At 49.0% G+C, this 24,241-nt stretch overlaps 1 protein-coding gene across 4 annotated transcripts in view; it reads left to right on the forward strand.

The window, feature by feature from the left end:
• NUP214 (nucleoporin 214) overlaps positions 1–11,690 on the forward strand; it is a 92,012-nt gene extending 80,322 nt beyond the window's left edge. For all 4 annotated transcript variants that reach the window (XM_081065510.1, XM_081065512.1, XM_081065511.1 and 1 more), the window contains exons 32-36: positions 3,112–3,264; positions 7,611–7,782; positions 9,805–9,944; positions 10,701–10,725; positions 11,431–11,690. In XM_081065510.1, the coding sequence (XP_080921636.1) occupies positions 3,112–3,264; positions 7,611–7,782; positions 9,805–9,944; positions 10,701–10,725; positions 11,431–11,464 (524 nt within the window). In that variant the 3' untranslated portion in view covers positions 11,465–11,690. The remainder of the gene's footprint in view (positions 1–3,111; positions 3,265–7,610; positions 7,783–9,804; positions 9,945–10,700; positions 10,726–11,430) is intronic.
• The last annotated feature ends 12,551 nt before the right edge of the window (positions 11,691–24,241 follow it).

Here is a 24,241-nt window from a genome sequence, read left to right on the forward strand (position 1 = left end):
CTCTGTAACCAGTATCCCACACTTCATAAAGGCTTCTTCTGCCTTCCCCAGAGATTGCACTCAAGCTCCACTGGTAAGCCTTGGGGTCGTTTAAAATCTGGCACCTCTGGGAATTGGTGCCTGCAAAGACCTGCTACCTCCTGGCGTCTTGTCCAAGGACACTGGTCATTGGTCATAACCATGCTGAGCACACTCTTTCCGTGCAAGGGGACAACACTGTTTGATGAGAGGCTTTTGGGCTCTCGAGGCTCCCTCTGCAACTGGTTTTTAAGAAAATCTCTTAGAAAGGATGATGGACCAGAGCTTCTTGAGAATCCCTTTGTCAGTATGTGTTGAATTCTTGTTTAGGGACTTCAGACCTGCGGAATGATATGGGACCTGGTCTCTGTGATTTTATTTAATACATTAAATTCATATCAAGTGTAATTTAAATTTGGTCAGACCTGGTGTTACATGCTGCTAGTGTTTTTGCCAAATAAATGCCCAAAGAGGATCCCTGTGCCAACCAACAGGGTGGAAGCCCAGCAGAGGCCAGTTTCACTGTACTTGTCACCCCCCAAAGTGGAGGTCAGCGGACGCCTCTGCAAAGACAAGTTTTCTTCCTGGCTAGCTATTCACAAGCGAAGAAGAATCTCCACAACGAAATATTGTTACAGCAACCAAATGTTCTCTTATTTACCACATTTTCAAGAACTAGAGACTGTGTCATTTTGGAGCCGTTAGGAGAGACCCGAGAAACACGTTGTTGGCCATAGAAACAGAAGCAGACATCGTTTTATGTGACTTTGTTTCAGAGCCACTTAAATAAATCCTAACAATTTTCAGTACGCTGGACTCCTTCTGAGACCGCAGACAACAGCTGTTACAACTTGAATCGCTGAATTCTCGTGACCTTCACAAAATGAAAAGGATTGCATCCTCTGTGTTTTATTATATCGAATGTGATTGGGATACGGCAGGAGGAGAGTTAAAGAAACAGGGTGGAAGTTCTATTTCCTGAGGCGCTACCGTAGGTGCTCTACACGTATTACGTCATTTATCCTCACGGCACTTTGCATGGTCACACCTGCCAGCCCCATGTGAGGAAACTGGGACTTAGAAGGCCAAAGCCTTGCCCAGTGTTCTACTTACGAGGTATTCTAAGCCAGGTCTGACCACAAAACTCACGCTTGTTCCACTGTAGTATGCTGTGAGCCCCTTAAAGACAAGGGATTCTTTTTCTTTTTTAAGATTCTCATTCAAATATAGCGAACATACAATATTACATTAGTTTCAGGGGTACAGCGTCGTGAGTCTACGTTTATAGACCTAAAGAAGTGATCACTGTGAGAAGGCCAGCAGCCATCAAGACAAGGGATTCTTAAAGAGATAAAGGGGTAAAGAAGCCCGGAGACTTCTCAATGTTCTCTGACCTCTCAGGAAGTCGTCTCTCAGTACTGTCCCAGTCAAATCGTTTCACCTCTGCTTTGATTCTCCAAGAGGGGATCTGGCCCCTAATCGTGCCCTTGAGTTTGCTGTTTGAAACTTTGCTTCACTAGCAGTGACACAGTGAGAAAATTGCAGTCCTCCATTCTTGAAATTCCGTTAGAGGAATGAGTGCAGAGCCTGTTTTCGTCTCCAGTGTCAGATGTACTGCCATTGAAGGAATCAAGTGAAACCTCCAGCTCATCAAGGGAGAGATCAGACTGTTGAAGAGGCCTCCACCAGGGGAGAAGTAATCGTGTGGTACCCGAAACGAGCGTGATGAAAAGGAACTTGGGAACCACTCCCACCCGCCGTCAGCGCCTGACATGTCAGTGCCTGACATACTCAGAGCCAAGCTCCCAAACTGTCGGCAGTAGGTTTACAGAGCAGGTGACCCTGTGGTCCGAGGCTCTGTGTCTTGGGTACCTAGAAAGGTCAGGTGGTTGTGTCCCTAGGATAAAGCTGCTCACTTCCTGGGTTGGAAGTCAAGCATTGCAACTGGAAGTATTCCAAGTTGCATCTCACACTGGGGTGGGATTGGCCACAGAGCGAGATGGGAGACCTCGGCTTGGACAGACCTAGTGGTGGGCCACCTATTCAGGAAGCTCGACTCGGAGAGTGAGTTATTGCCTCCCCTGCTCTCCCTTTCCACCACCTTCACAGGGAGCCCCTGACTCGGGGAAGACTGGCCTTCGCAGACATGCACACTTCTCACCTGGTAGCAGTCGGTTCTGCATTTCCCCGCAGAGCGTATCATTTCAGCCGCCTGTTTCTGCCTCTGTCTTGGGGCGTCCATGCCATTTGCAGATAGTTTCCCAGCCTTAATTGTGGGGACAAACTCATTTAATAAAATACCCATCCTTACATGGTGGGGAAGCAAACATACTTCTTGCCCATCTTGGTTTTTAGTAGTTTGCTTTTTTCCTTTAATTCTTGGAGCAGCCGATTCAGTGTGTTATGTGAAGGAGTGACCCACTGGATACGCATCTGAAAGGTCGGGGGGCCTTAGAGGAAATTGACTAGAGGCCTTGCTGGTCTCTTTCACGTTCTTGGAACATCCCATCAGACCAGAGTTAGGAGCAGCACAGCTTTCCTTGTTTTGTCTGCCGTTCTCTGAGAAGACCAAACAGCAGCACCCAGGCTGAACTTGACCATCACAGCAGAGTGCTGGAAGCCATCATGCTTGGTTTGGATTTGCTCTAACTTCATTTTCTCTAGTTTGACAAAATTTGAAGTTGGTCATCATGTGAGGCGATGGATGAAAACAAGCCTATTCCTCAGAAGAAACCAGTCTGATGTGAAGCTGCTGTGTTGGCCCTCTGATGGTCGGGGGCCTGATACCTGTGGAGCACAGGTGCATTTCGGCAAAGGAGCCTCTCCATTGCAGCCTGCCCCTTGACTTGGGGGCACTCGTGCCAAGACATCCTGAGCCTGGGTACCAAAATGATTAAAAACTGGTCAAGACTCACACACAAATTAGAGAAGGTGTCCGTGTCTCTTCAGCTCGGCTCCTCTGAATCCCAGACTCCCCTGTCACGCCCTTCTCCCGAAACACCCAGCTGAGGTTTCTTTCTTCTCTGTTCTAAGAAGTAAATAACGACGTTTCTCTGCCTCTGACCCTGCCTCACCCATCTCTCATCTCTGCAGATACCTCTAACCTATTCGGAAACAGTGGGGCCAAGACATTTGGTGGATTTGCCAGCTCGTCATTTGGAGAACAGAAACCTGCTGGCACTTTCAGCTCTGGAGGAGGAAGTGTGGCATCCCAAGGCTTTGGGTTTCCCGCTCCGAATAAGACAGGTACGCAGGCCCTTAATGGCCATGCTTATTTTTATACATTACGTTCACGTGTGCATAGATATCTGGCAGGCGATCTCTCTAGGGTTCTTGAGGGAGGAGGATTGGAGTATGGATAAAATGACTTCCCCTCAATTTATTTGTATTATTAAGCATATTTATTGAGCATATGCTATGTTCCTGACACTTCCAGGTCTCCTAGACTTGTTAAAACCACAGAATGCATATAAAATGTAACCCTTAGGAGAACTTAGAGTCTTCCTAGGGAAAAAAACACTGTAAATATTTAGCAGTCAAGTGCAGAACATCCAAAGTAAGGGAACATATGAGAAAGTGATAACTAATATAAATGAGAAAGCATCCTGAGTCAAACATTGCTTGGGTGCCCATTACCTGTTGTGGGCAAGACTATTTAATTGCTTATGTCTATATCATGTTGCCTTCTTTCCCAAATCACTTTTTTTTAATTGAGTATAACGTACATAAATATATTAGATATTCAGGTCCATATACAGTATCTGAATATTCACATATCATAAGTATACAGCTTAATTTTCACAGTTGGAATATACCCATGTAATCCAGAATAAAGACCATTACCAGCACTGCTTTTTATCCCAGCATTACTTTTAAAGTATACGTTTATAATTGGGTGGCTTTTTGTAATCATGTGTTACATTTATAATTAAACTTTTTAAAGAACAGTGTATGTTTGGACACAAAAACGTACTTCCTTTCTGCCCACTGCTTCTCTATCCTATTTCTGTCTCTGAGATCTACAGAGGGTTGCCTTCCTGTCTGTTGCATGGAAAATTGTGTGAGAGGATTTGTTTTTAAAGGTGGTGGCAGAGGGAGGGGGTGTTTGCTGAGGAAGCAGTTCTTTCAAGTCAACTCCTGGAGTGTGAGTAGGCTTCTCCCTCTGGTGTCGGCGACTGAAATTCCCAGAATGCCAAAGGAAGGGTCCTACCTGCAGACCAGATGCGCAGGTGGCTCTGGCTCAGGACTGCCCCAAAGTAGTATCTGGAATTACCCCTTTTAGCGCCCAAACTGCCCTGGTCTCCACGTGTGCTGTGCACCTTCCCGCAGACCTGCCTGGGATTTGGGGGAGGTCTTCTTTGGTTGCCAGTTTTTGATACTCTTCCTAGAATTTAAAATTGACTGGAAATGAGCACTGCCGCTTTGTTTTGCCCCCAACCTTCCCTACAGTGAATGATTTAAAAATGAAAGGGCTACAAAGCTCTTGTTCCTAGTTAACAAGGTAAATATTATTAGACTGCAAGATTTAAGTTCATTAATCATCAAGACCTAATATATATTTTTAAGGAAACTGATAATGTTTTCTTCAACTCATGTTTTTCTCCTATGTTGTTCCTTATCCTGGGATCAGATCCCATTGGATTTGAGAATCTGATGGTTTTAACTTTTTCAGTCTGAGAGAAAGTGTACCTTGTACCTAAGCAAGTGTCACACTGCTGGGAGAACAGCAGCAGGTAGCTGGTTGGCATTCTGGGACTGGTTCATGCCAACCCTGTTGTTAACTGTACCAGGATGCCAGCATAGTTGGGGGGGAAAAACGTGTATCTTCCCACCTTGGAGAATATTTTTCTGACTTGATTCTTTGCCCCATGAAACCATCTAAATTGAGGACTCTGAGAAAGCTACCTGGCAAATGCATAAGGTGAATGAACTAGCCACCACAAAGGTGGAGGTGAGGGTAGGGAGAAACCTGCTGTCCCTGTGCTTCCGGAACCTTCTCTCTGCCGCAGAGTTGTGTCAGTTCTCAAAACTCCCTCTATAAGAAGTGGTGCCTCAGAGCGTAAGGAAAGGCTGCTTGAAATAAAGGAGTCAGCCTTCCTGCTAAGGCAACACAAAAGCCCAAGGCATCAGGATTACCGCTTCTTGCTCTCGGAGGGACTTTAGATAGGTGGCTTGGATGGGTCTTTGAAAAATTCCAGGTGCGCATCCTCTGTCAGCACCGCTGCGTTAGAACATAACCCTGCTAGAAGTGATTTGAGGAGAGGACAGGCTGCCAATGACCTTGCTACCGTCCCCAGTCCATTGGGTTCACCCCACGGCTCTGATGCTAGAGTTGCTGGATTTAGTGGCAGTGGAGGAAGGGAGGGTGACACATAATGGTTAGGTGACAGGTAGTCTTTTGAGTTACTCAGCCCTTATTCCAATCCCAGCTCTGCCGTTTACCAGTTAGCTAAATGTAGACAAGTGACACGTTCTCCAAGCCTCAGTTTCCTCACCTGTGATGTAGGGACCCCAGGTTTATTGGGGGATTAAAGCAAGCTGTTGGACAGCACGTGGCACCATAGTTGGCATGGGAAGGGCCCTCAGTAAATCAGAGATTTTATTATCATTGATGATTAGTAAATTTCTGTTTCTTCTGGAGAAGAGAATCAAGAAAATATGGCATCTAACAAAATCAAACCCCTCTTAACATCAGGTGTGAGTTGGCTGACTCCAAAAATAAGACCAGAACAACCAGTCTTTTTCACTTAGGTTTGTTTGGGGGAGGGGTGTGTGTGTGTGTGTGTGTGTGTTTAATCTCCTCCCTCTCCCCTGTCCAGTTTACTTTCTGTGTCATTGTGACTTCTCATTTTTCACTCACTTTCCACCAAGAAGTCTTGAATAATATGGAGTACAAGGCACTAAATAAAGCCCTGTGTGTCTAGGAAGAAAGCGTAACTAGATCAGTGATCAGTCTTAAATAATTCATCTGCAAGGGTTTTTTAGCACTTTTTTTTCCAGTCTGTTATATTTGTAACCCAACAGTCTCCATTATCATGGCTTGGAATTTCACTCAAGGTTTTAAAATACAGAATGTTAACCCAAACATGAGCCTTAGCAGAAAGTATCTTCTCAGTTGTGTGTTCTCATAGTCATTCAACCACTATGAATGGTGAATAAGCAAATGATTGAATCATGAAATAATAGTTCACTAAAGAATTCAACTGGCAGCTCTTTCCTGGTTCAGGTGTCAGGAGCTTGAGGTGGGATTCTGCGTCTAATGAGAAGGCCTGATTGATCCCTCTCCACAAGATTCACTTTCTGAAAGGGGCGAGAACGTCCCTGCCCCTTTAGGCTGATAACCTCCCTGCTAGCGTCAGGCCACCTTCGTTCCCTTTAGAGTGTAGCTCCTAGGCTAATGCTCATTTTAAGAAATACTCCCCCTTAGAGCACATTTCTGGTACTGTTTTGTTCCTTTCCATTCAACAGACACCAAGGGTCTCTGCTGATAGCCTAGAATTATTTAAACAGTATCTTGGGGTTTGGGAACCCTTCTCAGGAACAGAAGGGACAGTTGGGAAAGGAGGTTTGACTTCCCGCCTGATGGGCATCTCAGCCAATCAGAGGAGGCTGCCTGGGGCACACCTGACCCTTTTCTGTAGGATGGCTGCCCCGTGTTCACGTGAGCAGCAGGGCAGGGAGCCTGCACAGGGAGTCTCGGACGCTGACGGCTCTCCTCACAGCGGACTGGTTATCTTATCACATTTATACAGCAGCCTTCTTCCAGAGAAGAAATTCGGTGTGCTTTTTTTAATTGAGGAGTAGTAGTTCCTGACTGTAGAAAGCTTTTTTGTTTTTCCCGCCACATCCCCACCCCCTGAGAAAGCATTTTTAAAAAAATTGTTCTGGACAAAGAGAGAGAACGAAAGACTTGGTGAAAGATGTGAGAGCCATTAGCTTTAAATAAATAAAAAGCATGTGGCTGAGCGCCAGCGCCGTGCGGCTCCATCTCTGCTGTAATCCAGTCAGACTCTCCCTGCGAGGGGACTTGGAGCTTCTGGTGTTGTCATTGGGTTTCCACGTAGCTAGCTGCCTTGCCCATGTGGTGATGAATAATCAAATCTGTCTGTCATCTTTGACAGCTGCGATTGGAGTTTTTGAGAATGATTTTACAATGAGGAGTCTCAAAACAGAGCAGAGGGGCTGAGAAGGGACCTGAAATGCACCATGTTGGTTCTTGGTGGCGATCTGACTTGATAAGACATGGAACTAACAAGTCCAGCTTACCTCTGGGAGTTGCTGGGGATCTCTCAGGCAAACATGGGGCCTGCTGGGTTCTTAGAATTCCAAGGCGCTTAGAATTCCTGAGGGGACCCCAGACCTCTTTCCTAGTAGCGCGGGGAGGTGGTTTGATGGTTTGGGTTGCTTTGGTTTGGTTTTAATTATTGTCTTGCTGATAGAACAAGTGTTGCCCTTAATTCTTTGTATCTGGATTGCTAACATATTTTCCCTTTTTTCCTCCCTCTTTTGATTTGGTTTCTCACTGCTCATTGTCTTTTTTTTCCTGTCTCCTTCTTTCTTTCTCCTTGTTTGTTTGCCTCTGTTTTGCTCAGGTGGCTTCGGTGCTGCTCCAGTGTTTGGCAGCCCTCCTACTTTTGGGGGATCCCCTGGGTTTGGAGGGGTGCCAGCATTCGGTTCAGCCCCAGCCTTTACAAGCCCTCTGGGCTCGACGGGAGGCAAAGTGTTCGGAGAGGGCACTGCAGCTGCCAGCGCAGGAGGATTCGGGTAAGCCCCCTGGGGACGGGACCTGGGGCACCCACAAGCTCAGGCCAGCCAGAAGCACTGAGGCACACAACTCCTGTTTTGAAAAGGAAGTTCTTGCATTTTCTGTCCTCTTGACTGAGCCTAGGCCCCTCTATTGAACTCAGCCAACACGTTGTTCCAGGATTCCTATTCTCCCTGGGGAAGGAAAGCTCATTCCTTCCAAGCCACACTCCTCGGTGTACATGAGTGGACACCAGCTGTGTGGCCGTCCCCTGTTTGTAGAGTACTGGTTGGCAGACCCCTGTTCTGGTGGAGCTAAATGATTGGTTAAAAGGAGTAAAATAGTCCTGCCATGGCTGCTTTGTAGCTGTGATCGTCCCTGGTGTGATAACTGCTGTTAGGAAGTTCTGAACAAATAAAATAGTTCTTTCCAGATCCTTTTGTTTTGGGATTGTTGTACATTCAACCATCATCCTTGAGCACACAACCCCCGTGTCGCCTGCTCCACTCCAGAGCCCCAGAGTGGGTGTTCAGTCACAGCCCCCGGGCTGGCGTCCTTGCCGGGCACTAATGAGCTCCCTACACGTTTAAGAGTCATGATGAGCGTCACACAGCATTCAAAGCTGCTCCCATGGCCTTGTGTACATCTTCACTTGAAAATGTCATATTAGGCATTTACTTCTGAGGGCCTCACAGAATCGGTCTGGTAGCCAAAACCCCAAGGAGAAAATAGCTTTCCCCACACCACAGAGTCCCAATAAAATACATGTGGTTGTGAATACAAAGTGCCTCCTCCCAAGGAGGGATTGAGGTCTGAAATGAACATCTGATAGATCTCGCCCTTGGCCCTGGCTCAGGACCGGGAAAGCTAAAGATCTGGGGGTGGGGACGGGGCTTTGTGTTGGGGAATTGTCAGGGTACTGGAATGAGTCTCGATGAGGTGATATACCATTTTTATCTTGAAAATACTTATGTGCTTATACCCGTTCCCACCATGAAAGAACCTGGTGTGGAAATGTTGGCAAGTTTCAAGGAAAGTGAGCAAGTTGGTTTCTTGCTTCTTGGATTTCCCGTAGACTACTGGGTCTTTTAAGTTCCCCTAGGACACCCCAAGAGTTAAAGTTAAGGAAGAGTTGGGACTGACTGACACCAGTGTCCTTGGCAAGTTTCAAAGGACACTGACCTCTCCAGTGACCACTCAGCACAGAGTGCTACAGAGTCACTGGGAGGTGTTTTGGGTGCCTGGGAATCTTGAGGTTTTATTTCTTTTCTTTCTTTGACACCAGCTCTTTTCTTTACTAGCAGCCAAGTACCATGTTCTGTCTCAGAGGGGCTCTGCCATAGGACTCCTCACTGGCTGCTTAGGCCCAGTTTGGTTGGTACACAAGGCTAACGAGGACCGGCTCCAGCATGAAATCTGCAAAGGAGCCTGGCACCATCCCTTTTGTTTGGGTCCCTCGTCTCTGACCCCTCAGACATCTGAGGGGTTCCCACTGTTGTTTGTGAGAGGCCCAAGGCGGGAGTAGGACTAAAGCAGGAGCGTCAGGGCCAGTCCAGAAACAGGACAGTGAGAGCAGGCCTGTGCTGGCCTGTGCGTGTAGAAGACTCCTCACAGCGTGAAAAGTAGACAGGACAGAGACCCAGACAGGAGCTGCAGATAGATACATGGATGGGGGTTGTTGATAACGAGAAATGCTAACATGATGAATAAAATGGAAGAATTACAGGAGACAGAATGAGCGAAAAATGTAGTGCGGCTTAATTTCCCAGTGACCTGGAATTTCTAGACAGTGGGCAAAAAGTAACACACCGGACAAGCTGCATTTCCTGTTGTCCTGTTGTTGTTCCTCCCAAAGTGGAGATGAAGGTTTGCTCTGGGCTCTAGCCTCTTCTTTCCGAGAGGCTGCTGGTTTAAGTCAAGCACGTCACCTCGATTCATGTATGTTGTGCCTCCTAAGACTGAGGAGGCTGGACTGCGGCTTTCGGGCAACAGGGTGACGCGCGGCCCCACTAACCACCATCCGGTTTCTCACTGGAACGCAGGTTTGGGAGCAGCAGCAGCACCACCTCGTTTGGCACCCTCGCAAGTCAGAACGCTCCGACTTTTGGATCTCTGTCCCAACAGACTTCCGGTTTCGGGACCCAGAGCGGAGGGTTCTCTGGCTTTGGATCAGGCACAGGAGGTAGGCAGCCAGACGGTGGTCCCTCCTGCCTTGTCCTCCGCAAATGTCTTCTCCCTCCCCCTGCCACCCCCCCACCTCACACCAAGGAAATGAGTACTGTTTACCTGGCTGTTCACTTTAGTATTTTAGAGGCTGAAAGTGCTTGAAAGACAAAATGTTCTTTTTAGGTTTTAATTAGACTTGTAACATTGTGTCGTTTGTTACCAGATAAAGAAATGACTGGCTTACTTTTCTCTCAAGATTGGAGAACCCCAAACAAGAATCATCTTACTAGATCTTGGTTTAAAAATCCAAGCCAGCAGACTCAAAAACTAAGATGGAGAGACTTCAGAAAATGCGTTTCATTTATTTAACACTCTCCTTCAGACAGTGGAGTGTGGATGTTCTCTTTTTATCTTTGCAACACACTTGTGAGGCAGAGAAGTTAGGCATCGTTACTGTTTCACAAATGAAGATTCAGACCCCAAGGGGCCAGTTTGCCCAAAGGGCCAATGGGGAGCAGCACAGCCTGAAATCCAAGGGTGCTGCTTCTCTGGCCTCAAGCAAGAGGAAGCAAGTGGGTGGGAAAGGAGAAAAACATATTCCTAGCAAAATGGATCTGTGTGTCGCCTTGTAGCTAAGTGACAAGGCCTGTGCCAGAGACCCTCAGCCCGCACCACACCGGTGGGGATGGAGGGACGGAGGGCTGGGCCTGGAACCCATCCACCTATGTCCTTCAGGAGTGTGTTTTAACACCACCCTTTTCCTCTTTTCCAGGATTCAGCTTTGGATCATCTAACTCGTAAGTATCTGTGTCCAGTTTTGAGTCATTAAATAAGGATGGAAGAGTGTGTGGTATGTGTAATTATCAGCCTACTAATTCTTGCTCTAGTTGTACATTTTCCTGTTAAAAGCTTGTGCTGGAAGCATGGGGTTTGGTGGCCAGTTTGGGGTTTTGTGGACTTACCGATCTCAGCAGGAATGTGGCCAGAGGTGCCAGGCCTAGCTCTCTCCGGGGCCATGCATGAGACAGGGTGGGTCTTCCAGTGAGCAGAGACTGGAAGGCAGCACTCAAGAGCTGCTCTTCCTTCTTCCCTCCCTCCCTCCCTTCCTTTCTTCCCTTCCTTCCCTCTCTCCATCCCTCCCTTCCTTCCTTCCTTCCCTCCTTCCTTCCCTCCCTCCCTCCCTCCCTCCCTCTCTTTCTCCCCTCCCTTCCTCCTTTCCCTCCCTCCCTCCTTTATTTCCTTCCTTCTTTCCTTCTCTCCATCCCTCCCTCCTTTCTTCCCTCCCTCCTTCCCTGTTGGTGTCTCAGAAGCTTCATGCCAAGCCCTGTGTTCCAGGCCCATTAATCAGTCTTCTTTTGTGACCCTCACTCTATGCTTTTGTGTAGAATTGCATGACAATAAAAATTCAGTGTGGAATTTGAACACAGGCAGTTGTGTGAGCCCGGAAGCCCTTCCTCAGTCAGAGCAGGAGCTGATCTCCCTCTCCCCACACTTCCTTGCAGGTCTGTCCAGGGCTTTGGTGGCTGGAGAAGCTGAGTGGGTGTCAATGTCCTTTTCAGTTCCTGTGACCAACTGGCTTCTCAGCTCCTCTTCACTGAGAAACACTGAAGCGGTCCTTTAAAGTGGTCATTCTCGTTGAGACACCCCCAGAAAGAAACAGCAGAAACCAGAACTCTAGAGACGCTTTCTGTTTTATAACTTTGTGTTGGTTGTCCCTTCCCCATCCCCCAGCCCCGCTATTAAACTGTTTGGTTTGTTTCCATGCAAAATGTACGTGGGTTTTTTGAGCTAAGGAGAGTAGTTTCCTCAGTTCTGTGTACAGCCTTCCACTGGCTGTACCGAAAGTAAGCAGCATAGGTGTCGCTGAACCAGGGCAGTGGGCGGGAGCTTCTCCCCGTCTTCTCGGACTAGGGCTCCCCACAGAGGGAAGAGGGTAAGTGCTGGCCAGTCACCTTTTTGAGGCCGTAACTTGGTGCCTCTTTTTCGTGTCCTTTTTGCTGTTGGCTGTCGGGACCCTCGAAGTGCCAGCTTTTGTACTGGTTGGAAGGGAAGACACTCGGTCGCATAGGCCCCGTGACGTCCAGGAGAGGTGGCGCCTTAGGGTGCAGGTAGCTGTGAGGTAAACCTGGAAAACAGACCATGAGGGTGGTAACAGGTGTGCTGCCTCTAGACCAGATCCATGAACTCTTCTCGCTGGGCTCTCAGGCACTGTGTGTCCCACAGCTAATTTCTCCTGCGCTGCAGAGGACGTGGCAGTTGATGGGCAAGACAGCCTTTCTCTCCAGTAGGTGGGGGTGACATTGGTAACCACGCCTAGCCCGCTGTCCATTAACCGCGGTGCAGAGAACCCTTGGGGAGACCCAGGAGTTGAGAAGATGTTGCTTCTGCCAGTACCACGACGGAGTGTGTGAGGGGACGGCCTGGAGAGCAGGACTTGAGTCTTGCTGACCTGCCGGTGGTGCCGCGTTTCGGGTCGGGGCATGCTTTGTTTCTTGGGCCTGTGACGTGACAGTCGCTGGCGAACAAGGGCTGCCTCAGATCCTAAGTAGATGTAAGAATTTGTTCATCTTTCTTGCCCGGACCCTGCCTGTGCTTCAGCTTGGGTCATGTGGAGGGAGGGTCACAAAGGGGCAGTTGTTTAGAGCTTTACGTATTGGGAAGTTGTGTTTTGAAATGTTTTAATAAAAGTTCACCAGGTGATTTAATTTGTCACGTTACAGCCAGGTGGCCTTGCTGGTTCTGTTGGCTTGTTGGGGGGGGTGGGCCTCGTCCGGATCCCCCTGTGCCACAGCCAGGCCTGCTGGTCCCCGCTCTGCCGGTGCCCCGCACTCACAAAGCCCTGGTCTTGTGGGTTCTTATTCGGTTGGACTGAAACGGCCTGGGCGCCCTGCGGCACTGAGCTCAGTGGCTTCTTGCACTCGTCAGGAGAGGAGGCCGCTGACGCAGCTCTGCTGGTGTCGGGAGCCCCAAACCAGAATTAGATGCGTGCGCGTCCCTGGGGACTTGTCTACTCTGTGGTTTGTGAGACAGGAGGTGGGGCTCGGCCAGACTTCCATTCAGTAGGGCATCTGCCTCTCCAAAAGCTTGGACTTCGGTGGTTTAATGTGTGCCTGATTTGGTCCTTGTGGAACTGAAAAGCCTGTCCTCATCTGTTCTCACATGAGGCCCCCTCAGCCGTGGGGCACGGACAGTCCCCAAGACATCCATCACATGTTCCTCCCACATGTGAGCTCCTTAATTTGTACATCGGGGCCATCTTGAGACAGAGGAACTCAAATTTGGGTGGGAAAAGCTTATGACAGAGGCCTCGCTTTAAAGAGAGGAATGTGACGAGGTGACTTCTGCCTTGGCGTGTCATCCTGTCGACCAGCACCCAGACTGAGCCAGTCTCCTGCCCGTCTGTTTCCCCCGGCAGCTTTTTTATAAATAGAAGCTGGTTTGGCCTAAACCCTTGACCTCGAATTCTCTGTTAATCCTCCATGGAGGTGGCATGTGACATCTCTGCATAAGGCCATATCAGCTGTGCTCGGCCAGATAACCACTCACTGCTGATGCCTGAACCCCTCTGAGTTCCTTTTTTGGGGTCGATTACACTGGTAGGTGGTGGGGGTCATCTCAGAGTGCACCAATGTGCGTCCCCTGAAACCCAAGCTCCCAGGATGCCGAGTGGGGAATGCAGGGTGGCTCCAGCCTGCCCCAGGAGGAGATAGCTGGGCGTGGGCCTTTCCTGGTAGGGGCGGGCAGAGAGCTGGGTGAGAGTGGCGATAGAGTCCAGTGAGAGGAAGGGACCACAGCTGCTCAGTGGGCCCAGGAGGCCGCCCCACCCAGCTCTCAGAGAGTCGGCTGCAGTGGCAGGAGGCAGTCAGTCAGCTTCATTTATTTCTGCTTGTGTAACTCAGGAAAGGCAGGAAGGAAAGGGGGGAAGGTGGTTTAATGAGTCGTGTTTTGGTTGGCTTTTCCAGATGTAAATGTTGTGTGTTCATATCGGTGCTTCCTATGGCAGCATGGGCTGGAGGCCATGAATTGAGTTTCTCAGGGAAAGGAAGAACCCACAGGACAAAACGGGCGTGTGCACAAGTCCCCTTTCAGGCTGACATAGCTAGCAGGGATCCCCTCACTGTCCCGCCCTCTGGCAGCCTTCAGAGAAGTTTCTAGGTCAGGCACTCCGGAAAGGGCGTGGACCGTGTGGGCTGCCACTGACTGTGACCCTGAGCCCTACCAGGTCTGAGGCCAGAACCAGGCACATGGCCTCTTCATGTCAGAAGGGCTTTTCACTCAGTGATAAAACGGAAATTGCAATGCCGATCATGTCGGCTGGTTGTGAGAATTAAATGAGGTGATTGAGGTACGTAGAACACTGGGCACAAAGTAGGTTCTCAGTAAACGGAGACTCTTCTCACCTCACAGACTTTGCCCTACATCCGGGCTAGACAGCCCTTCGGGGCATCTTCCACCTGGCTGTGCGGTCCCTTGTCAAACACAGGGCCACAGTGAGTCGGCCCTCACTCGCCGAAGCTTGAACGCAGCAGTGCTCAGTTGTGAGATTCTGACTCGGCAGAGCGTGATTGGGCCCTCGGATGTGTGTTTGACAAGCATTGCAGGTGGTCCATGGACCACATTCTGAGAAACCATTTACCCACAATAACTATAACCATCTCCCCCTATCCCGCCCCCCCCCGGGAGCATCTGAAAGAGAGCCTATCTCCTCCCATGACATGTTTGTTTTGCCACTAATCCAGGGTTAGGGATCTTTCTGAAATTGTCAATGACAGACACCGAGTTTAAATTTCAGCTACTCTTTGGGCACCTGATCAAAAAAAAATAGACGAAAGCACTGGTAGGCTGTCACCTCCTTCCCGGTCAGCTTCTGCACCCCTCTGTGGAGTCTCCCCGAGTACCCTAACAGGTGGGAGGAAGCACCTTCCTTGACCTCACCCTGTCCCCGGTGAGGCTCACTCCCGCCTTCTGGTCACCGAGTACTTTGTGGCCAAGCACTGTAGGAGGAGTGGTTTCCTGTAGGGGTTCACTCTGCCCTCCCGAGCTTGGCTCCGGTCTTTTCTTTTTCTGTCCAGTTGCATCAACTCCTGGGTTCCCGTGCAGTGGCTCATGAGCACCTGACCAGCTTCGAAGCATTTGCTGGCTCTTACACTCTCTGTCCCTTTAGGTGTCGCTTGCTGGTGGGAAGCAGTGGCAGGGTGGCTCTCCATCTTGCTCTCTTCCCCCTGATTCGTCTGTTCATCACTCATGTGTGGACAAAGGCATTTGGACTTCAACATTGTTTTAGCCTCCAAACGCCTATCTTTAAAATGTTTCCTGTGAGAAGTTCATACTGAGCCAAAACAAAAAGGGCCCCACAGTCACCTACGTTGGGGAAAAGAATGGACAGAACAAATGTAATAGCTCTTTTTATTATAGGACTCTCTTGAGCCTTTAATATTCACATTTGGTTTGTAAATCAATAAAGTGACATGGTCTGCTATTACCAAGTCTTCTTAACCTTGGAGCCTGTCTGCTGGAGCCGGATTCCCTGGAACTCATCCTGGGAACTGTCCATCATTGGTGTTGCTGGACGAGAGCTTACCTTACTTCCTGAAGGCTGCTTCTAACGCATACTCCTCTCATGCAGTCAGCCCACGACCCACAGGTCAAACCCATGTAAGGGTCCACTGTAGTTTTGGTGCTCAGTTGGGAATCGCGTATTCAGTTATACAGGGGTGGTCTGCGCCCGACCCCCACACTCCTGCACGTTGGTCAAGGGTCAAGTGTATTCAATTATAATAGTAGTGATAATTCATTGCATGCTTCCACTGTGCCAGGTGCTGTCTGTCCTAAGTGCTGCATGGACATTTTCACATTTAACCTATGAGCTAGATACTATAACCCATATCTTCCAGATGAGAATGTGAGGCCGAGAGAGGAAGCTGAGTCTCAAGCCAGGTGGCGGCAGAGCCACCAGGAACCCGGGCTGTGCCTCTGCCCTTCCTGTGTCACACCCCTGCCCTCTGCTAGGCCCGGGTCGCCCACCATTCCCCAAAGTAGCCATTCATTTTCAAAGAAATACCTGCCACTTGTGCCAGCGACACTGCAGAACCCCTTATCACACTTCTGTCCTGTCTGCCCTGTGAAAATGAGAACGACCGCAGCAGACGTTCTGCCTATTGTGTAGTTATTTGACCCCATCCGCTGGTTCCACCCTGGTACGTGGTCATTGTCTGTCTAAACGACCCCAGGGAGGGAGGAGGTAGAGGCTGAGTCTCTCTAGCCCGTTGGCACACACCGTGCACAGATGGGGGCTTGTTCTGCTTTCTGATGAAGGTGGTCAAGTCCTGGAGGAAGCAGCTGGCTCCATGCCCTTCGGCTATCTAATCCTCTCCTTCCTGCGCTGTCTCTTCCGGGGTCTGGCTTTGAGGTTTTCCAGAATCCCACAGGTTAACCACGGACCCAGTGACTGAAGCAGCAGTTGCTCCATTGTTCAGCCCCTGTCTGCTTATAAATAGCACCCTGTCCATTCCACAGCCCTGGCCGGAGATTCTCCGCATTGTTTTCAGCCCTAGATCGCCAGCTGCGAGGAAAGCGTGTGGGGGGCGGGGGGCGGAGGCGGCAGACGGGAGTGCACAGCAGTGTATGGCGGTGGCCGAGCTCACCTCGCCTCTCGTGGCTTCCCTTCAGCACCGTTCCTGCCTGACCTCCCCTGGGTACTAGGAGTTGTGGGCTGTGAGGAAGCAGGAGAGTTAGGAGGCTGCTTCCTCACCCTCCCGAGGCTGGTTTTCAAAGCCACGCCAGGCTCAGCCTTTCACCTGGGAATCTTTACCGTGGCCTGCAGGTCCCACGTTGGTCCTTTTTGCCTCACTCTCTAGGCCCCGCTGCACGGCTCTGTGCCTCAGGTGGCCCGTTCTCTCACTCAGCTCAGACCCTGCTATCCTCCGCCTCGGCTGCAGTGCTCCATGCCGTAGCTGCTCACCCCATAGGTCTCAGTTTCAGTAATTCCACTTCCGCCAACGCCGTCCCAGGCTGCCAGTCCTGCTCCGATCCAGCAGCTCCCACGTTTGTGTTCTCCTATCCTACTGCACTGCTGGTTTGAGGCATAAATTATTCATGTATTTAGTTGGTTGGTTTGTTTATCTAGTCTGTCCCCTGTCCCCTAAACAGTCAGCTCCTTCAGGGCAGGGCCCCTGTCAGCCTTGTCTGTCCTCTGCCTGACAGCACCAGGACAGCAAGGAACTGGGATAAATGCTACCCCAAAATGACTTCCCAGAAAGAAACTAGAACTCCTCAAAAGCCAGCCCCCAGCAGCAGATGACAAAGGGGGTGGGAGAAGGGCTATTACCGACAGTTCAAGGGTGTGGAACCAGCTGATCACAGCAGGGCGACAGCAAGGCCAGTGTCAGCCAGGCCCAGGGATTGGCTCTAGCGCCCTGTGCCTGAGCTGACCAGAGCCCCACCAGCCATCATTGCAGTGGCCCTGTGCTTCTCATCAGCCCAGGTTGGTGTGCTAGCTTGGGGCCAGAGCAGCTGTCAGTAGCACAGTGAGTGACGAAGAGCACGAGCTGGACACAGACCTGCGTACAAGCCTCTGACGCTTCCCCACTAGAGCAAGTGTCATCTGGCCCGAGCTGAAACGGGGCAGATGCCACATAGCTCACAGGACAAGTATGTGCAGTGTGCTGGATGGTGCCTGGCGTAATCACTGGGCATCCACAGGTGGCTTCTGTGGCTTTACAGCGAAACCAGGAGCTGTAGCCACCAGCCCAAGCAGACAAGCTCCAGTGCCCTCCTGCCCTGCATACACGCCCACAGTATTTTCTTCCAATCCCGGAGCTGAACAGCAGCGCTCACTTCAGGACCAAGACCTCCAAAAGAGGGACAGGGCCTCAGGCTGAAAGATACCTTGCCTTTGTTTCCCCCTCAGACTCATCCTGGCCCAGGAGGGTGCAGGGCTAGTCCCAAGGAAAGGATCACCTGGACCCCTCCTCCAGGCTGTAGGTTTCTTTCCCTGCAGGTGAGAACAGTCGCATGCATGGCTCACACCCGACCAGAGCCCCTCTGAGCCCCACCCCTTGCTAATCCTACCATTCCTGAGCTCTCCAGCTGGCCAAGGGGGTATGGCGAGGGGGTGGGGGGTAGAGCACGGGAGGGAGGCGCAGGAAGGTTGGCAGGCCGAATTTTGAGTCACTGGCTTCAGCTGACAGAAGAGCTGTACGAGCTGATGGAGCAGCTTAATTGTCACCAGCCAGCATTTTCAGAAGCATTTAGAATTCTTGAGTCTTGGGATGTTTGTTTTTAAATCAGTTTCATTCTCTGTGTTTTAAGGATCAAGATTTGCCCCAGTATAGGGAAATGAAAGTATTATAATTATGTTAGCATGTTCTGCATATGGTGATTTGACAGTGCAGCCTGAATTCCTCCCATGGACCCTCTTGCCCCGGGCCCAGGGGAGCCAAGCTCCTCCATGACCAAGTGCTAGCAATTACTCTGAGCTGAATTCAGGCCTGGATCCTCTTCCCCACTCGGGCTTTAGCCATCTTACCTGGCTGGCTCCTGACTCTTTCTATATGGTCTTCTTTTTTCATTTTGAGCCATTCTGGAAATGAATAAACATCGTCACTGAGACATTCAAGCCAAGTGGTGTTCAGGCTCTGCTGAGTGCTTGTCAGCATCACAGATGGCAGGACCAGTGTCAGCATCCAAAAGCATTTATCGATGTGTCCTACTTCCTGTACGTGGCTCCCCCACCACTCCGTCAGCATAGCAGGCACCTCAGGCTTTGTGCTAATGAGTGGTGGGTCTGGCTGTTTCAGCTCCACGCTTATCACCTGGCCCTTTTCTCACCGAGCATGTTGGCCATAGGATGTATGTTCCCTTCTGTGGCCCTGGCACACAGCACAGCTGGCCCATGCGGGACTCCCACATTTTAGGACTAGAGATTATCCTTCCCGATTCCCTCCTTGAATATAGAAGGGAATTGAGACCCAAAAAGGGGAAGAAAGTGACTCAATCCCACACATTGTTTATTGGTTAACACTGTGGGTATGCCTCGGCTTGAAGCCTATCCTAACTGTGTGATTTCAGGCAGGTCACTTAACCTCTCTGAGCCCTGGTTTCATCTATAAAAAAAGGGAATGGTAATACATTCATCTAGATCCGTTGCAGATTAAATCAGATGCTGCATAAAATAGCTGGTAGTATCATCATCATTTGTTAAAATGAGAGCAGAATGTTAAGTTCCTCATTCCTGACCCATTTCTCTTTTACTGCATAGAATGACCCTAGCACTTATTAGTACATGGCTATCATTGAGCAGCTAAAATGAGTCTGTTGCAAGATCTGAGACACTTGCTCTGTTAGCTATTTATATTCCAAAACAAATGAGATTGTTGCCCAGAGGTAAAATCTTTCTCAGCATTATATGTAAAAAGATATGCATGATGCATCAGCTTGTGCAATAAATATTTACTGGTGAAGAAAAATATCCAGTCAAACTTGTGGTAAATATTTTATCTCCACATATTCGATCAGGCCATAAAAATCATTAAATAGAAGTGGTAACAAAATAGTAAGGCTGTCGAAGACTTAAACAACGCTGTCAACCAACTTGGACCTAATTGACGTTTATAGAACACTCCACCCAACATAGTAGAATTATATTCTTTTCAGGTGTACACAGATACCAAGATAGACCGTATTCTGAGTCATAAAATAAGTCTCAGTAAATTTGAAAGGAGTCAAGTCTCAAACAAAATATGTTCCTTAACCACAATGGAATTAAATTAGAAATCAATAACAGATATCTGGAAAATCCCCAGATATTTGGAAGCTAAATAACACGTTTCTATATAACCCATGATTCAAAGAAGATATTTTAAAAGAAATTGGAAAATATTTTTAACTGCAAAATAAAAACATCCCATCACGATTTGTGGTGCTAAAGCTGTACTTCGAGGGAAATTTATAGCACCAAGGTGCCTATATTTTAAAAAGAAGCTGTCTAAAAAACTAGAAAAAGAAATGTAATGAAGCCCAAGATAGGCAGAAGAAAGGAAATACTAAAGATCTGAGCAGAAATTAACAAAATAGAAAACAAGACAAAAGGAAATCAACAAAACCAAAAACTGTTTCTTTGAGAAAATCAATTAAATTTATGAACTTCTAGCCAGACTGGTCAGGGAAGAAAAGAAGACACATTACCAATGTCAGGAATGAGAAAGGTGACATCACTGCAGATTCTTCAGATATTAAAAGGATAATTGGCATATTATGAATATGTTTATGCCAATAAATTCAACAGCTGAGATGAAATAGACAAATTCCTTGAAAAAGACAAACTATCAAAACTCATGAAAAAATAGAAACCTGAGTAGCCTTATAGCTATTGAAGTAATTTATCACCTGAAACTTTCTCATAAAGAAAAGTCCAGGTCCAAATGGCTTCTTTGCTGAGTTCTACCAAATATTTAAGGAAGAAATAATACCAGTTATACACAAACTCTTCCAGAAAATTGAAAGAATGTTTTTGCTTCAGATCAGGAACAAGGCAAGAATGTCCATTCTCACCACTTCGGCCCAACATCATACAGAAAGATCTAACCTATGCACTAAGGCAAGAAAAGAAAAGGCACCCAGATTAGAAAGGAAGAAGTTACGTTTTGTTCACAGATAACATGATGATCTATATAGAAAGTTCTATGAAGTCTAAAAAAAAAATAAAACTAGTAAGTGACTTCAGCAAGGTTGCAGGATATATGCTTAATATACAAAAAAAATGTATTTCTGCATACTAGCAATGAATAATCAGAAGTTGAAATGTTTAAAGCCAATACCATTTACAGTAGCATCAGATATGTAAATCAGTTAGGTATAAGCCTGACAAAAGATGTACAAGTCCTGTACCGTAAGAACTATAGAGTGTTGCTGATTGAAATTAAAAATTAAAGCACGCCTAAGTAAATGGAGGAATATATATTCATCAATCAGAGACTGTCAAGACTCGATATTGGGGCCGGCCCAGTGGCTCAGGCGGTTGGAGCTCCGTGCTCCTAACTCCGAAGGCTGCCGGTTCGATTCCCACATGGGCCAGCGGGCTCTCAACAAAAAAAAAAAAAGAAAAAAAAAAAAGACTCGATATTGTTAAGATGTCTTTTCTCTCGAAATTGATGTACAGAGTCAATGCAATCCCATGAAAATCCCAGCAGGCTTTTTGTTTTTATAGAGAGAGGGAAAGGAACACACAGGCTGCAAACGCCTCTCTCTCGGGTGGACTTTCTCCCACCTCATCCACCTCGCCTCATTTACACCCCTGAGCAGGGATTGGACAGATGCTGACCAGAGTGCGCCTGGGTCCGTCATCCTGTGAGGGGCCCAGGAGTAGGAAGTGACACCACATCTATTGTTTTTCGCCTTCCCCATTTCAGCCGAAATTGGGACAGAAAAGAAATCCATTTAACATCTGCTTACAAGGTCAGTAGCAGCTAACACCTACTGGGTGCCTGGCCATGTGCCAAGGGCTGTGTTGCTGAGCCACTGAATCCTTTCCCGTGAAGCCAGCACCAAAGCCCCACCTCTCACATGAGGAGATGGAGGCTCAGGGGCTTGCAGTGTTAATAGCTCAGATTTCCTGAGGACTTACTATGTACCAGGTACTGTTCTGGGTGTTCTGTATCAGTTGACCTTTGAACGCCCACCCCAGTCCTAAGAGGTAAGCACCCATTTTTATCCCCATTCTGTGTTTGAAGACACTAAGACCTGAGAGCAAAGGTTACCTGCTCGAGTCATACAGCCTGGGAGGGTGCAGCAGGCATGCAAACCAGGTGAGCTTGCCATGACCCTTTCCTGCCTCCCCACCCAGTTGGGTCAGAAGTAACAGGAAGTGCAATCTAGAGAAGCCTGGAGGACAGGTGACATGCAGGGACTTCCGCATGTGGACTCTGGTTGTCTCCTTCACAGAATCTTCTCTTGGTCATTCACAAGTGATGGGCGCCTGCTTCCAGAGAGCCGCTGCCACTGGGGCACAGCTAACCTGTGCTGAGAGAGGCGTCCATTGGTACTCTCTCCCAGAGAAGGTGATAAGGGCTCCAAACCTAGGGACCGACTGTGTCTCACTCCCTTTTGTCCTCAGCCCCAGCGCCGGCATGGAGCCCAGCACCCCCTTTGCTCGTTGCTTGTAAAGTAACATTTAAAATCTTTAACCAGGCTCTTCTCTGCTTCCCGGTGCTGTCCCCCCAGTCGGTTCCTCAGCCACCCGGGGCTTTCCAACCCAAGACCATCCCTGTCAGTGCTGCTTCCTCTGTGGAACGCCCGTCCTCTCCCCTCTCATGCAGCTAAGACAGTCCGGCCCAGTCTCCAGGTCTCCACTAAAGGGCCTCCTCGTGGAAGCCCCCCTGACACCCCAGCCCAGGCTGGGCCCATTATATTCCTGTTCACCGCCCTGTGCAGAGGTCATCGTGTTAGTTCTGTGTAACAACACCTCACTTGTCTTCTCGGGACTGTGCTCTGAGCTGCTGCTTCTCCAACACCCAGCAAAGGGCCTCATGCACAGATGATTAAAAGTACATTTGTCAACACAGAAGTGCTGACGCTCGCTACAACCCGGAAGAACCCGGAGAGCACTGCAGGTGGAGGAAGCCAGATACAGACCACCCCTTATGTGATCCCCTTCACAGACTGTCCAGAACAGAGATCTCTGTAGAGACAGAGGCAGATTAGTGGTTGTATTGGGCTGGGGTGGGGCCGGAGGGTGATAGCTAACAGGTGGATGGTGGTTTTCCCCTTTTGTTTGAGATGATGAAAATATCCCCAAATTGACTGGTGATGACCGCACAACTTTGTGAATTGACTAAAAACCATTGACTTGTACACCCTAAATGGGTGAATTGTATGGTATGTGAACTATTATCTCAATAAAGCTGTAGAAAAACCTGAATACACTCGTCTGGCTAGCTGGCTGGTGCTCTGTGTACTTTTTGATGCTGAGAATCCTAGATAACCAAGTTCTGTCGCCTGGATGTCGCAGTGACTTTTAGTTTTATTTAAAGAGAGACGAGTCTTTGGTCTCTAATAGAAACGCCGGCCCAATGCCATTCGCAGGCAGCCCGTTAGCATGTTTAACTCGGAGCACAACCGCTACACTTTGCCAGCTCCAACTGAGGGATGGGCTAGGTGTGCGTGTCCTGGCTTGCAGATTAGGAAAACCACAACATGAGAGGTCAGGCGGCGAGCCCGATCTCACTCAGCAAGGCAAGTAGCAGCCAAGAATAGCGCAGGGCCTCCGACTGTGTCTCACTTGCTTTTACACCCGGCACACCATCCTCCCCGTCTGATTAAAAAAGAGACCATAAAAAAATGAACCAGAGCAGTAGCACTTAAACTGGGGTCAGGCCGACGGAGGAACTCACCCTGTCTGTGCGTCTCAGTCTGCAGGGACACGGGGGACGGGCCCTACCCCGCCGGGAGCTGAGCTAACTGCCGCCAGGATCCATGGCAGCTGTGTGGGTTTGCCGCCCTGGCCACAGGCACTGGAACAGAGCTCAATCGCTCACATGTGTTTTCTCACAGGTCTTCATTTCCGTTGTCCAGTGCCAGCGGGGCTGCTGAGGACGCGTACTCAGCTGTGGGCCTTCTGCGCCACCTTAAGAAACAATGGTGACGGGCAGTCTGGGAGAATGGAGGTGTGGAAGGGCCGGTGGTGTAGCCGAAAATGCATTGACAGAGGGGGGTCAAAAGATGGCTGTTTGAAACCAGCCCCGTCCTGCAACTTCCCAGCTGAGTGACCTTTCATTTAGCAAGTCCCTCCACCCTTTTTGAGGGCCAGTTTCCCCACCTGCAAAAGGGGAAACACCACTCGATGTGATCAGTGGTGACAGCAAAGGGCTTGGCAGTGCCAGGCGCTCACTGTTTGGATGTGCGCGATTTGGGTGGATCATTTTTGAATACTGCATGTGTGTGCTCAGTGGCTTGTCGCTCCCGACAGTATTTGCCTTAATCGAATGCCCGAACCCCCAGCCAGGTGGGAAATAGTTTCTGTGAGGCCACCCAGGCAGATAGATGATGACCAAGACAGATCAAGCCAGAGGTGACAGAGAACACCTGGGCTGTTAGAAATGTCCAGAGGCCTGAGAGCGCCACCAGCCATCGCCTCTCTGCCCGTCCCAGTAAGCTGTCTCCTTGGACCAAATGGGGATTCCTTCTGCCTCAGATCCTAACCTACAGTGAGTGTTCAGAGCAGAGGTTGGGCTCTACCCAGAGCGACTTTAGAGGCGGTGGTTGGGATGGTTGTGCTCCTGCGTCTCCCAGACATCTTAAGGCAGGTGGGGCTGGCCC

The sequence above is a fragment of the Rhinolophus hipposideros genome (genome assembly GCF_964194185.1).
Source record: "Rhinolophus hipposideros genome assembly, chromosome: 11".
NCBI lineage: Eukaryota > Metazoa > Chordata > Mammalia > Chiroptera > Rhinolophidae > Rhinolophus > Rhinolophus hipposideros.